The sequence below is a fragment of the Carcharhinus amblyrhynchos genome, chromosome 24, assembly GCF_965287045.1.
Source record: "Carcharhinus amblyrhynchos chromosome 24, sCarAmb.v2.hapA, whole genome shotgun sequence".
Taxonomy (NCBI): Eukaryota; Metazoa; Chordata; class Chondrichthyes; order Carcharhiniformes; family Carcharhinidae; genus Carcharhinus; species Carcharhinus amblyrhynchos.
Window position 1 is genome coordinate 7,433,035 of NC_137347.1, and position 16,475 is coordinate 7,449,509.

General features: G+C 41.6%; 1 protein-coding gene across 2 annotated transcripts in view; it reads left to right on the plus strand.

The window, feature by feature from the left end:
• The window catches only part of mtf1 (metal-regulatory transcription factor 1), a 90,062-nt gene that overhangs the window by 21,051 nt on the left and 52,536 nt on the right, over positions 1-16,475 (plus strand). For both annotated transcript variants that reach the window (XM_080211676.1, XM_080211677.1), the window contains exon 3: positions 6,010-6,248. In XM_080211676.1, coding sequence (XP_080067802.1) covers positions 6,010-6,248 — 239 coding nt within the window. The remainder of the gene's footprint in view (positions 1-6,009; positions 6,249-16,475) is intronic.

Sequence of the window (16,475 nt, forward strand, 5' to 3'; positions counted from 1 at the left end):
AGTGACCGCTTTTAAATGTAAACTTGTATCTTTCCTTGATTTTGTATAAATCTGGAGCTGAATATATTTTGCTGAGTGCCTTTCTCTGGTTAGTTGTACGCTTACCGTGTTCTGTGTTTCCCTTTGCTTAGCAAGTTCCTTTTATTATTTGTCTCTGGAACTAATTTGTACTGACTCGGTGACCTAAGTAACAGAAGAGGAAGGAAGAATGGATAGTGATAATTCCGGAGGTGTCAAATAAAGTGGTTTATTTTAGATTGGTTTTCCAAGCCCAGTTAACTGTTTGATATTTATTTCAATTCATTATTTATTGGCTTTGTAGGAAGGCTGGGAAGTGGTTTATATCACTATTGCCTCATTGGTGGATAAATCCTAATCGAAGCACAGACCTATAATTTGCTGCCTTAAGAAATGTGTAATTTAGTTGTAACATGGATTTCTTCTAATAAATGCCTATGCTTCAATACCACTCAACTAAACTTAGGGATGAAAATCTTGGACATTCTTGTTTCATGTCGCCTCAGTTTTTGTACAATAAGAAGTTTCAACAACAGGTTAAAGTCCAACAGGTTTATCTGAAATCTCAAGCTTTTGGAGTGCTGTTCCTTCCTCAGGTGACTGACTCACCTGATGAAGGAGCTTGTGCCCATCCCAGTCCAACGCCAGCATCTCCATCAATTTTTATATTGTTGTTTTTGCCAAGTGCTTAATTAAAAACTAATTGGGACTTTTAGGAATATAATTCATTTCCAGTCTTTTACTATCTCAGTTGTGGTAAATGGACAGAATGAAGATGTATTTGAATTTCAGTTGGATTTATCTCCAACTTTAAATTTCACCCAGGGTTTTTATTGATTCATAGGATCTGGGCATCACTGCTAGGCCAACACTTATTGCTCCATCCTTAATTGTCCTTGAAGGTGGAGGTGAGTTGGTGCCTTGAACCATTGCAGTCCATATTTCCTGTTAAGAGAGTTCAAGTATTTTTAACCCAATGGCAGTAAAGGAACAACGTTATAGTTCTAAGCAGGATAGTGTGTGACTTGGAGGGGAACATTTAAGTTGTGGTGTTCCCATGTATCTTTCCTCTAAGTGGTAAAGATTGCAAATTTGGAAGATGCTGTTGAAGGAGCCTCTAAGTTTCTGCAGTGCTTATATATGGTGTACACTGCAGGTGATGGAGGGAATAAATGTTTAAGGTGCTAAATGAGGTGCCAGGCGAGTCAAGTTGACTGTTTTGTTCTGGCTGATGTCAAATTGCTCAAATGTTATTGGAGCTGCGTTTGTTCAGGGGAGTGGCGAGTATCCCATCACGCTTGCAACTTGTTGATGGCAACCAGGCTTTAGGAGTCAGGAGGTAAGTTAATTGTCACAGAATTCCCAGTGTGTGACCAGCTGTGGGCAAGTGATAGCCTGACCAAAATGAATGGTGGAGCAAACTCAAAGGACTAAATGGCCTACTCTTGCTTCTGGTGTTTGTTTCTGATGCACTAATAACCTGGACTACCTATCCTGATCTTTAGTAATGACCTTTTCTCTGACTTTGGCATGGGACTCCATTCTTCTGTAAGTGGTCAGGCATTTTGCTCTACTGCAGTTCTGTTGGCTGAGCAGGCCACTTTCCCGTTTTGGGTCCCTTGCGTTGAATTTAAAAGTACTACCTGCATTGCACACAAACTGCATGCCTGCAGTATGCCTTGCCAAATCTGCAAAGTGATAAATTGGTGGGCTAGTTTGCCATGAGGTCTGTGTGTGATCAGTTGGTTCTTTTGTACAAAATTTGATATGCTGAAGATGCTTGTGTTAGTCACAATGTTCTGAGAATCTTGCAAGCTACTGAAGATAGTAAAAACCAAATCCATGTCTCCTTCATTGGAGCAGCAGATGATCAGTCCAACTAGTTCATTATTCATGTAAATGCCACACAATATGTCACTAAAGTCACAATATGCTGTCATTATTGGCAAATGTTAAATCAGAATGCTGATTAAGAATTATTTTTTAAAAATAGTATCTGTATGCTGTCCTCCAAATATCAGCATGGCGTTGCCTGCAAATATTCAGCAGAACTGCAGTAAAATGACTTCCTTAAACCACATGCCCCTATGTGAATAATGCCAATTGGAGTTTATTTTCAATTAAATAATAGATTACTGGAAATGAATTGAAAAGCTTTAATCCAATGAGTATTTCAGATGGTGTCTCAGCATAAGTAGTTCTGAAGGACTCTTGTCTTTACGACCATATTAATTTTGTACCGTTGGCAATTAGCTTCCTTTCTGTTAGGCAAAATTCATTAATGCAATCGTGGTGCAGCATTACTCTGGTAAATGGCTTGAGTGCAACATTACTAGGAATAATTAACAGTTGATTGCAGGAAGATTCTGTTAGCATATCACTATGTAATAACATTACTCTGGTAACTTCTTGCTTCTCAAGTAACCTGTACATTTGTTGCGTTACATTGCTGATTTCCTCAAGCTTTGTTCCCCCACATTTTGGAAGTATGAAGCTTAGAATTTCCTTTGGCCTTTTCCTTATTTTTATTTTTCTGAGCATTGCTTCTGTAAGCAGCTGTTTGTTCTGTGCACCAATGTGACTTAATGTGCATTGTATCATGTCAACTTGCCAAAGGGGTCAATCAGAACCACCTGTGGCCAGAACTCTGTGCTTCATTCTCCTAGTTTGCATATAATACAAGGAAAGAACTTGAATTCCTATCACCCTGACATTTTCTCAAGACTAAGCTGCTTAAATTGCTCCACGTTCAGTGAATTATTTGTGCAAAGTCACTACATTAGCAGAAATTGTGGTCCATTTTCACACAAACAGCCAATCTGATAACTAGTACATGACTTTGGTGTTTGCTGGGAGATGCGTGATGGTTTAAGAACATAGAACACTACAGTGCAGAACAGGCCCTTCGGCCCACGATGTTGTGCTGACCAGTTTAAAAAAAACAATGACCCACTAACCTAAACCAATCCCTTTCCATCCATAAATGTTTAGATGAAGAACTGGACACCGTGCCAGTGCAGACAAATTATCCATCATTTTGGTGACTCATCCAAAAGGTAACTCGTCTGATGGTGCAACCCCTTATTGCATGAAAGGGTTGTCTTAAAAGATGCTCTAAAATTCTAGAGTGGAATTGGGAGGAAAGTAGAAATGAGTAAGAAGTGAAATTAATTATGGGGATCTCGGTCTGCATTAGGTTTAAATTCAGCCCAAATTGTACCCATGATAAGTTCTGAACTGCAGTAAGATTGATCTTGATTAATTCTGCACTAATATATATTTGGCATTAAACATAGCCAGAATAAAGATGGAATGATGTATTGGTGCAGGGAGTAGCTGCTTACACTGGTGTTTGAACCAACTGTTGAGGTTGGTATGGCCAAAAAGAGTGAACTTGACTGAGTACCTGAGTACTAACTCCCCTTTGAGCACAAATATTACACATAAGGCTCCAGTATAATTTGTGGATGGTCATCGCTAACTTTATAAACAGAACATTGAGTCAGCATGGGGCAATCTACTAATTTGGGCAGCACGGTAGCACAATGGTTAGCATTGCTGCTTCACAGCTCCAGGGACTTGGGTTCAGTTCCCGGCTTGGGTCACTGTCTGTGTGGAGTTTGCACGTTCTCCTCGTTTGTGTGGGTTTCCTCTGGGTGCTCCGGTTTCCTTCCACAGTCCAAAGATGTGCAGGTTAGGTTGATTTGGCCATGCTAAAATTACTCCTTAATGTGCTGACATGTGTAGATTAGAGGGATTAGAAGTTAAGTATGTAGGGATAAGGGAGTAGGCCCTAGGTGGGATTGTGGCTGGTGCAGACTCGATGGGTCAAACGGCCTCTCTCTGCACTGTAGGGTTTGTACGATTCTATGAAATTACTGAAAGATGGGATGAAAAGATATTTTGTAAATTGCATGGTTTAGTCACTTTGGTTTCTGAATTAACTGCAGTTTCTGATCATTTGTAATAGAATATCTGATCCTTAGCAGTAAATGATTGAGAATCCTGGGCCTGAATTTTGCTGACCCTGAGCTGCTGGATCGGGAAGATAGTGTGGAACTGAGCAGAATTGTTCCCTGGCAACAGAATTGGGGAGTTTCTGCAAAGCAAATCGGCTGAGTGCTGCAGAGGCGGGTGCCCGTTTACATCTTTAGGGCACCAACTGGATGATTTTTGTGGTGTTGCTGCACCACAAAATAAGGCAGCCTCACTGTTGTGGGCATGAGTAGTTGTGGTGGTGGTGGGGTCAGAACTGGAGGCACCAAAACCGAATGTTGAGGACGAGGCAGGAAAAGCTGCACCTGTGGCCCACGTGATTTAGCTAGAAATTTTCCTTCTGCTCTGAGATGCCAATCATCTTCGCCCCTCTGAACTGAACACAGTGCAAGTGCCCTTATGATTCCTGACCACCTCCAACAGTGCTCACCCCTTTGGAGCTGCTGGCACTCTAATGGGGCTATCGGGAATCTACCTGCCATCTTTAATTGAGCTTGGAGGCAGCCAGTGAGGAGACTACTTCCAGGAAGATAGCTGAGCTGGTCCCAACAATTCCAGGCTCAGGATCTCTGTTTAGTCCCAATCGCAAGTTCCCGAAGCCTGAGGTAAATGCACCCTTGATTCCAAACGCCTTTAAAATTTTTACTATAATTTGAAATTGGACAATTACAAATTTTTCATGTTTTAATTTATTCTACAGTGACATGGGCTTGCTGGCAAAGTCAACATTTGTTGCCCATTCCTATTTGCCTTGAGTGGTTTGCCAGTTCATTTCTGTGAGAGCCCAGGCCTACTCTGCTGTAGACCTGGGGTCACATATAAACTAGAAGCAGGAGTAGGCCATTCAGCCATTTGAGCCTGCTCTGCCATTTCGTGATCATCAAACTCAATATCCTCATCCCCCTTCCTCCCATATTCCTTGATCCCGTTAGCCCCTGGTGCGATATCTAATTTCTTCTTTAAATCAGGCATAGTTTTGGTCTCAACTACATTTTTTGGTTGTGAATGCCATGTATTCACCACTCTCTGGATGATGAAATTTCTCCTCACCTCAATTCTAAAAGGTTTATCCCTTCCCTCAAACTATGACACTTAGTTCTGGACTCCCCCACCATTGGGAACATTCTTTCTGAATCTACCCTGAGTAGCCCTTTTAGAATTTTATAAGTTTCTATGCGATCCCCTAAACTCCAGTGAATATAATCCTAACAGACCTGCCATCTCAGGAATTAGCCTGGTAAAACTTTGCTGTACTTCCTTATAGCAAGAACATTCTTCCTCAGCTAAGGACACCAAAACTGCACACAGTACTCCAGCGGCCTCACCACTGTTCTATACAATTGCAGCAAAACATCCCTGTACTGGAATCCCCTAGCAATGAAGGCTAACACACCTTTTGTCGTCTTTACTACCTCCTGTACCTGCGTGCTTCCTTACAGTAACTGATGCATGAGAGCACCAAGGCCTCGCTAGTATCCACCTCTCTCAATTTACACCAATTCAAGTAACCTGTCTTCTTGTTACTACCAATGTGGATAACCTTGTATTTATCCACATTATACTGCATCTCCCATGCAGTTGCCCACACACTCAACCTGTCCAAATCATGCTGAAGCATCTCTGCATCCTCCGCACAGCTCAACCTCCTGTCCAACTTTGTGCTATCTTCACGTTTGGAGATAATGCATTCAGTTCTCTCTTCCAAATCATTAATATATAATTTGTCAGACCAGGTACAAATGGCAGATTTCTTTCCTTGGGCAATAGTGAACCAGTGGTTTTTTTTCTGCTTTTTTGTTTAATGATCATTATTACTATTGATACCAATAATAATTGTAATCCATAAATAATATTCATATTTTAGAATATTGCACCTGGACATGTGTGTAAAGTTGATTAATGAGTTGTTGCAAATTAAACCACTAGAGGTTGAATGTATAAACTCCAACTAGTTTGTGTAATATTATAATTTTTTTGTTTTCCCTCCACCCCAAGGTAAAACGATATCAGTGCACATTTGAAGGATGCCCACGTACATACAGCACAGCAGGAAATCTGCGGACACATCAGAAGACTCACCGTGGTGAATATACATTCGTTTGTAATCAGCAGGGCTGTGGCAAGGCCTTTCTCACCTCTTACAGCCTAAAAATCCATGTAAGAGTCCACACCAAGGAAAAGCCATTCGAGTGTGACGTGCAGGGTTGTGAAAAAGCATTTAATACACTCTATAGGTAAGTTAAGCTACCTTTAGTTCTTCTAAATTCCAGAATTTAGGCCCAGTTTATGTGGTCTCTTACAGGCCAGTGCTCCCAGGGATGAATCTGGTGACTTCCAATGCAATGTATATTCTTTCTTATATGTGGAAACTAAAACTGCACGTAATACTCCAAATTTTAGCAAGACTTCCTTATTCTTGTACTCCTGTCACCTTTGCCTTCTTGTTTCCTCGTTGTGCTTGCCTACTTATTTTGTGTCCTTTGAGTACAGCCAAGTCTTTCTGAACATCATTTAAATTTTTCACAACTTTTAAAAAATATTTTGTTTTGCTACTCTTGCTGCCAAAGTGAATAAGCTCACATGACATTGCATCTGTCACCTTGTTGTCCAATGGCTTAACCTGCTGAGATCGCTCAGCAACCTCTGTGCTCCACATAACTTTGTATCATTAGCAAATTTGGATATGTTAGACTTGGTCTCTGTCTGAATCATTAATGTGGGTTGTAAACAGATGAGGCCCCAGGACTAACTGCGGCACTGTTCTTGTTCCACCTGAAGGACTGACACTCTGAAAGCTTGTGCTACCAAATAGTCCAGTTGGACTTTAACCTGGTATTGTGAGATGACTTACTATGCTTATGCCAGTCCAACGCCGACATCTCCACACGGTCACTATTCAATAATATGGCTGATCTGATTTTAACCTCAACCTCACATTCCTGCTTGCCCCGGATAACCTTTCATCTCCTTGTTCATCAGAAATTATCCAGCGCTGCCTTAAACATATTCAAATACTTTGTTTTACTACTTACTGAGGAAGAGTGTTCCAAAGACTTGCATCCTCAAAAGGTTTGTCCTCATCTCAGCACAGTGGTTAGTTCAGCTGCCTCACAGCGCCAGGGACTCGGGTTCAATTCTGGCCTCGGGTCAACGTGTGGATTTTGCCCATTCTCCCTGTATTTGGTTGGGTTTCCTCCGGGTGCTCCAGTTTCCTCCCACAGTCCAAAGATGTGAGTTAGGTTGATTGGCCATGCTAAATTGACCCTAGTGTTAGTGATTAGCAGGGTACATATGTCAGGTTACAGGAATAGGACGTGGGTAGGATTATGGTTGGTGCAAATTCTATGGGCCAAATGGTCTTCTGCACTGTAGTGATCCTATGATTCTCTGTATTAAATGGTCACCCCTTATTTTTAAATCATGACCTCTAGTTCTATGTTCTCTGACAAGAGAAAACATCATTCCACGTCCACCCTGTGAATACCCCTCAAGATCTTAAAAAGTTTCCATCAAGTCTCCTTTTACTCTTCTAAACTCTTGTGGGTACAAACCTTACCTTTGTTCATAAGATGACCTGTCCAATCCTGATATTAGTCTAGTAAACCTTCTCTGAACTGCTTATAAATGCACATAATACTCACCAATGCCCTGCACAACTGAAGCATAGCCTCCTACTTTTTTGTAATCTTTTACCCTGGCAATAAACTATAACATTCTATTAACTTTCCTAATCATTTGCTGCACCTGATGCAATAGGACTCCAAATCCCTCTGCACCTCAGAATTTTGTAATCTTTCACAATTTAGATAATCATTTTTATTCTTCCTGCCAAAATTTCACATTTGCCCACATTACTGTCCATTTGTTAAGTTTTTGTCCACTCACTTAAACCTATTTCTATCCCATTGTAGCCTCCTTACATCCTTTTGATAATACACTTTCCTACCTATCTGTGTCATCAGCAAATTTAACAACCATACCTTCAGTCCTTGCATCCAAGTCATTTATAGAAATTGTAAAAAGTTGAGGCCCCAGCGTGCCATCACATCCTGTCAACCAGGAAATGACATGCCAACTGGTTAACCAACAGGAAACAATCTACAATCCATACCAACATGTTGCCCTTAATCCATGGGCTTTTGCCTGCAATAACCTTTGATATGGCACCTTGTCAAATATCTTCTGGAAATCTAGGTTTAGTACATCCACTGATTTCCCTTTACATCCACAACACCTTCAAAGAACTCCAATAAATTGGTTAAACGTGATATCCCTTTAACAAAACCATGTTGACTCTGCTTGGTTCCCTTGCTACAGCATCTTTAATATATTTGAATGTTTTCCTGATGACAGATGTTTGGCTTACTGGCCTATAATTTCCTGGTTTCTGTCTCCCTCTTTTTTAGATAAAGTTATATTTCCTATCTTCCAATCTAATGCAACCGTTCCTGAATCGAGAGAATTTTGGAGAGTTAAAACCAATGCATCAATTAACTCAATAGCCACTTCTGTCAAGATCTTGGGCTGAAATCTATCTTGACCAGCCCACGGCCCCAACAAATTACTCCCTGCCACTTTCCTGGTGGTTGTAATTTCTCTAGTTCCTTCCATTTCCTGATTTATAGCTATTTCTGGGATGTCTCTTGCATCTTCAGTAATGAAGACTGTGCCTGTTTAATTCATCTATCACCATCCTACTTTCCGTCATCAATTCCCAAGATGCATTTTCTATTGGATTAATATTCATTTTGTTGACTCTTTTCTTAAATATCTGCAGAAACTCTTACTGTCTCTCATTGTATTTCTAGCTAGCTTTCTCTCATACTCTTAATTTTTCCTTTTGTGATTCCTTGATGTTCTTTATATTTCCAATTTTCTGACTTGCTACCCATCTTTGAGCAAATATGTTTTTTCTTTAAGTTTAACACTTCAATTTTTTTAGTTAATCACAGATGATGGGTTCTCCCCTTGGAATTTTTTTTCTTATTGGAATTTGTCTAATCTGAGTATTCTGAAATATCCCTTTAAATGTCACCACAGCCTCTATCAACCCTTCAGCACTTCAGTTAGCTGTACTTCCATGCCCTCATAATTGCACTTAAGTTTAAAATACTAGTCTTGGGTGCCGTTTTCTCTCTCTCAAACTGAACGTAAAATTCAAACATTATGATTGCTTCACCCTCAGGGTGCCTTCACATTGAGGTTATCACTTATTCCTATCTCACTACACGATACCAGTTGGCTCCAGAACATGCTGTCCTAAGAAACTGTCATGGAAACATCCTATGAACTGATCTATGCTAGCTTTGCCCATCTTTTTTCCAATCTGTATGTAGATTGAAAGCCCCCATGATTATCACGATTTTTGTGACAAGCTCCCACTATCTTCTCTTTAATATTGTGCCTACTGCGAAGCTACAATTAAGGGACCTGCGCACAACCTACAAGTGACTTCTTGCCTTTATCATTCTGCATCTCAACCCAAACTGCTGCTACATCCTGGTTTTCTGAACTTGAGCTATTCCTCTGTGTTAATGCCATCATTAATTAACAGAGCCATCCTTCCACCTTTTCTGAGCTTCCTGTCCTTAAATGGCATGTACCCATCGACATTAGGTCCCAATCCATTTCATCCTGTAGCCATGTCTCTGCAATGGCTGTCAGATTGTACTTATTCATTTCTATTTGTGCTATTTGTACATCTGTTTTGTTTCAAATGGTACCTGTGTTTAGGATACAGAGCTTTTAATTGTGCCCTTTTATTATATTTATACCATCTAGCTTTATTAGCTGATTGACTGACTTTGAGCTTTATACTGTCCCTTCCTGTCATCGTCTGTTTGTCTTTTCCGGTATTAAGAATTTTTGCTCTTGCTTTGTCTCTACTTTTTGGTTTATGGCATCCACCCAAATTTGGTCCTGTCCTGCACTATTTTAGTTCAGTACTCTCTCTAATTCCTTACTTATGCCTTTCTCTCTTGTGTATGTTTCCATACCTTGCCTTCCTAATGACTTGGCTTTGAATGGGAAATTTATGTCATGTGAATTGATTAGCAGAAGATGGGTCTTTATTTTGTGTGTAGGAAGGAGGGGAAATGGATTTTTTAATTGAGCACTTTTTTGAAATTTAAACCAAAGTCTCCTCAAAGGACCTCAGTCACTTGTTTTGCCTATTTCTGAAATGGTTCAGGTTCACTCAACCTATACTTGTAGCATTCTGGTACCTGGACTTTAAGGCAGAACTGATTATTGTTTCAATTTGCAGAGTTCAATCATCTCTACGTTCTTTGGACAAGCGAACAGGGAAGTAGATTTCACAAGAGTTAAAGCTAGTTTTGTTTTTGTAGATCTGGTAGCCTGGCAGGCGCTTAGTGCATTTCCGACATTCTATTTTTCTTTCTGGATTTCAAGTCATTATATCATTTGTTCCTAATGTATTCAATAACATCAAGGTGGAAATGTTGGACAGTTTCAATAACAGCTGATTTACAATACTAAATTTAACCTGCATGAGCAAAATATACTGCAACACCTGCTTCCTATTCCTGACTTAGCAGCAAATAGCAGAGCCAAATTTAAATACTAATCACGTTGATTTTTAAGCCATTAGTTTCTAAAACCTGTTCAGGGTTGAAGATTAATAAGTGTTGGTGTCCCTTGACACTCAAATTGTGATTGCATACACCTGGACAGCTTGAAAACTTGGTCAACAGGTAGCTTTGTTTTCCTCACCAACTTGAGAGATGTGCGTTAGGGAATGAATTAAGCTCAGATTTGTTTTTCATAATATGTTACTGAATGCATGTGATGTTTTCTTCTGCCCAAATTTAAGAACAAAAACATTTCCTAGAGCTATATTGCATTATCAAAATGTCCAAGTTTTTCAGACTCACTATTACAAACATAATTCAGTCACTTGCATGAAGTGGTAGCGAATGGCAAACAGCAATGCCTCGCAAGCCACATACATAACCAATGAATATGTTTGTATTTTGTTAGGGGAGCTCCTTGTTCAATGTTTTGCATTATTTTCACTAATGGTCTGAGAGTTATCATCTAGACAACATCACTTGCTCTGCTGCTGTGAAGCAGCCTTGTATAAGATGTGCTCCCATCTGAATCCGTGACTCAAACTCATGGCCTCATGAGTCAGTGTTAGTGGTATCAGCTAAATTAAGTTGACACTTGAAAGGAATAGTAACTTGGTAGCTGTTTGCTTCATTTCGGATTGGTGGTTTTCACTCTCTTGCGGTTCTGTTGTGGAAGAAGAGAGGCTGCATAAGCTGGGATTTTGCTTACAGTAGAGAAGACTGATGGGTTCCTCATTGAGGTGTACAAAATTGAGGGATATAGGGCAGAATGGGGAAAAAACTTTTCCCCTTAGAGTCAGTAACGAGGGGCCATCTATTTTAGGTCAGAAGCAGGAGATTGAGGGGTTTGAGGAAAAACTTAACCCAGAGGTGGTGGGAATCTGAAACTCACTGCCTGAAAAGATTGATAGAGGCAGGAATCCTCACAGTTAAGAAGCATTCAGATGAGCTCTTGAAATCCATACCGCGCAAGGCTACAGACCAAGAACTGGAAAATGGGATTGGAATAGAAAGGTGTTTGGCCAGTGCAGGCATGATGGGCCGAAGGACACCCCCCTCTGTGCTGTAAAACTCTGACTCTACAACTCTAATAGCAAAGGAAACACATCTGTCTCGGTTAATTAATGCCTTAGGATGTGGATTTTGTTCAAGTACAATAACTCTCCAGTGATTTGTTAGTGGTTAATGTGGTTTCACCACATTAAAAAAAGTGGAAAATGGGAAAAGTACGTGGTGACTTGAGATCAGGATGTGCACTGTGCTCATAAAGGAGTTTTTAGCAGAAATTTCCTTTCAAATTTTTTAGACATGGATAGTCAATAACGAAGAAAATCACGTACTGTACATGACCATTTAGGCAATTTACAGAAATCATTATATGTTCAAGGAGCCTATGAAGCTTCTCTGTAAAAGACTCTCATGCTAGAAATGTCCACACATCAGAAGGAGCTGTTGTAATCTGCAGAATGTAAGGCACTTGCCACATCTTGGTGACGTGACCCTGAAACCAAAATTTTAGGAAGTGGGAATTTAGTTTAAGATGTGATCTGAGCTGGAGCTCTGTCTTTTGGCTCACTTTGAGTAGAAAACGACTGACACAGCAAGTGCAAACGAGCTATGTTCAGTTTCAAAATAAACTAGGTTAGTTATTTCCTATTTCAGAAAAAGGGGCATTGCTTAACCAAGTGTTTGATGGGAAATTTGGTGGGGTGGTTGCCCCAAGTTTCAATTGCACATCTTGGTTACAGCGATGCATCATACTGACTACAGTAGTTTAGTGGTAATGTTACTGGATTAGCAATGCAAAGGCTGATCCCTGACACACATTCCCACCATCACAGCTGGCAAATTTAATTCTGTTAATTAAAGAATATCTAGAATTAAGAAAGTGGTGATCATAAAGATACTGGATTGATGTTTAAAAACCATCTGGTTTCCTAATGCCCTTTTTTGTTATCCAGCCTAAAGTAGTTTCCATAGTTGCAGATGACCATTGATGAGGATCATCATACCTCAGGCAAGGGGCAAGGTTGAGAAGGTGGGCCTTCATGAATAACCTCAGCCAGTACAGGAATTGAACCCATGCTGTTGGCATCAGTTGGCAGTGCAAACCTGCCACCCAGCCAATTGAGCTAAACCAACCCCACCCCAATATTCTTTAGGGTATTGTTGTCTTTACACAGTTTAGTTTATGTATGACTCCAGATTGCAGCAATATGTTGGTTCTTAACAGCCCTCTAAAATGGTCAAACAAAGCACTAATTTGTATTCATGAAAGTGGCTAATCACCATTTTCTCAACGACAGTTGTGGTTAAGTGCTGGTCTTAACAAAGACACTGTACCATGAATGAAGTTTTAAAAACTCTGCTGTCACTGGGAAACGACTGAACAGTTATGAGCCTGAAGAAGGACTGGCAGAAGAAGAACCTGTAAAAGTAGAAACTCCAGCAGAGCAGGAACTGGCTTACGCTGGTTTGGACTGAGAATTGAAGGCCTTGCACTTAATGAAGTGGACAGTATGTACTTAGCCCCTAAAAACGACATTGCTGGCACAACTGCATATCAGATGGTTAGTACTTTGTCACCATCCTCCTAATTACAGCGTGGCCAAATACCATATCCCATTGAAGGAATATTCTAGGAATGCAGAACTTCAGAAACAGAAATTGTAGTAATTTACACTGTTACAAAACCAGTTATGGTAACAGAGGCCTGACTAAATGAGTAGCTTCGAAGTAAAGTTGCAGTCAGTGACACCAGAGTTTTTAAAAATTCATTCGCGGTACAATAGTGAGGGGAGTGGTGTAAGAGGAGAAGCGGGGAGAAAAGGGAAGGGTGATAAAGTAGAGGGAAAGAGTGGGGGAGAAGAAAGACAAAGAAATAAAAGGTAGAGAACAGTTTTTAAAAAAAATAGAATGAAACAAAGGGGCCGAGGTGGGGTAGAGCTAATGACCTGAAGTTGTTGAATTCAGTGTTGAGACCGGAACGCTGTCAGGTACCTGGCCGGAAGATGAGATGCTGTTCTTTCCGTTTGCATTGAGCTTCACTGGAACGTTGCAGCAGGCCAAGAACAGACATATGGGCATGAGAGCGAAATCATGTGTTTAAAATGGTAAGCAACTGGAAGGTCAGGATCCTGATTGCGCACTGACCAAAGATGCGCAGCAAAGTGATCACCTAGTCTACACTTGTTCTCTCCAATATAGAGGAGACCACGTTGGGAGCAGCAAATAGTTAAATTGAAAGAGGTGCAGATGAAACGCTGCTTAACTTGGAATTAATGTTCTGGACGTTGGATGATAAGCATGGAAGAGCTAAAGGGGCTGGTGTGATTGCATGGTAAGGTTCCATGATCAATAGGAGAGATGGTAGGTATAGTGGAGGAGTGGACTAACTTATCCAGAGGGAGCAGTCTCTGTAAAATGCTGATAGAGGAAGTGAAGGGAAGATGTGTTTGGTGGCATCTCGCTAGAGTTGGTGAAAATGGTGGAGGATTCTGCTTTGCATGCGGAGGCTGGCGGGATGAAATGAGAAAGGAGTCTTTATCCTTATTCTGGGAAAAGCTGGGGGGGGGGGGGGGGGGGGTGCGGTGGAGGGAGGTAGGGAGTTGGTGGTGGTGCTAAGTGAAGGCTGTGGCCCGGGAGATGGACTGCACGCTGTGGAGGGTCCTATCGACAATTAGATGGGAATCCACTGTTGAGGAGAAAGAACATTTATTCGAAGCATCACTTTGGCATCATCAAAACAAGTGCAACAGAGGCGAAGGAGCTGAGAGAAAGGGATGGAATCCTTACAGGATGTGGGATGTGAAGAGCTGTAGTCCAGATAGCAGTGGGATTGTAATGGATATTGGTAAGTAGTCTTGCTGGAAATGGAGACAGGTCAAGAAAGAAAAGGGAAGGATCTGAAGTGGACCAGGTGAAGGTGATGGAAGGGTGGAAACTGGAAGTGAAGTTGATGAATTTTTCAAGGTCTGGACGAGAACACGGAGTGGCACTGAAATAGTCATCGATGTACTGGTAAAGGAGTTGTGGGAGGGGGCCTGGGTAGGTTTGGAACAAGGAATGTTCCACATAGCCTACAAAAATACAAGTGCAGTGAGAACCAATGTGGGTACCCAAGGATTTGGAGAAAGTGGGATGAATTAAAGTTGCTGAGAGACAGAATGAGTTCAGCCAGGTGGATGAGAGTGGTAGTGGATGGGAATTGTTCAGGCCTCTCCAAGAAAGAAGCAAAGAGTTCTCAGGCCATCCTGAGATGGAGGTGTAGAGAGATTGCATGTCCTTGGTGAATAGGAGGCAGTTAGGGCCTGCGAACTAGAAGCTGTCAGTATGATCCAGGGCATCAGAGGAATCCCGGATGTTGGTGGGGAGTGAGGATGGAGTGAAGGTAAGAGGAAATAAGTTCAGTGGGGCAGGAGCATGCTGACCCAATGGGCCTACCAGGGCAATCCTTTTTGTGGATTTTGGAAAGTAGGTAGAACAGGGCCATCCAGGATTGAGAGACTAAGGTTGGAAGTTGTGGGGGAAGGCATCTGGAGAAAATGAAGTCAGTGACGGTGTTGGAGATGATGGCTTGATGTTCAGTGGTGTGGTCATAGTCCGGGGGAGGTAGGAGGAAGTACCTGATAGTTGATGCTCAGCCTCTGCAAGGTAGGGGCCAGTACTCCTGACGACAACAGCACCCCCTTTGTTGGCAGGTTTGATGACAATGTCAGGGTTGGACCCGAGGGAGTGAAGGGCAGAAAGCTCAGAAGGAGAGTGGTTGGAATAGGTAAGGGGACAGAAAAATTGAGTTTGCCAATGTTCCACTCTTTCTCCCACTTTATCCGCTTCCCTTACCTTTTCTCTCCCCCACTTCCCCTTTTTTTTTACTTCTGTCCCATTGCCCCCCCACCAACATCTTCATCTGTCACAGTTTACAGCTTCTCTTGACCATTCACACCCTTTATTCTCTGTGGACCGACGTTAGCAATCTTTTCCCCTGCTTTCTGTGGCTATGACTCATCTTTCATTTCCTCACTCTGCAGTATAAATATCTCCCACTTTCTATGCCTTTTAGCTTTGATAAAAGGTCATCTGGACTTGAAACATCAGCACTTTTCTCTCCTTACAGATGCTGCCAGACCTGAGATTTTCCAACATGTTCTCTGGTTTGGTCATTGCTGTTTGTGGGAAATGTGCACAAATTGGCTGCCATGTTTCTGATATTACAACAATGTTTGCACTTCAGAAGTACTTAATTGACCTATAAAGCACTCTGATGTTCTTGAAATCAAGAAAAGTGCGATATAAATGCAAATCATTTCCATTTCCAGAGTAGGTAATTTTGTGTGAAATTTGATGGCCATGGTGGAAGAGGGAACTCGCAATGTTAAAATGGCCGCACGGGCTCGTTGGGCCGAAGGGCCTGTTTCCCGTGCTGTTTTGTTCTTTGGGGAAAATACACCAGTTATTTCAATCTGTCTCCGTGAGCATACTAGGCAGGTACCAGTCATGTGATGCCACATAATTCATGCCAACTTGTGGTACAAAGAACAAAGAACAACACAGCACAGGAAACAGGCCCTTCGGCCCAACGAGCCCGCGCCGCCGTCCCATTGTCTCAGTGACCTATTCATGATTTTAGTCTACGCCTAATGTGCGAGGATCAGGGAGGTCCAATATAGGGACAATTTGTTACCCAATCAATCAGCCTAAAAGCGCATCTTTGGGATGTGGGAGGAAACCGGAGCACCCGGAGGAAACCCACGCAACCACGGGGAGAACGCGCAAACTCCCACAGACACAGGCCCAAATCCATGTGTCCACACAGCAACAGAGATAGTCTCTGAGCTGACGTATGGTGTTGAGGGTCTTGTCACAAAATAT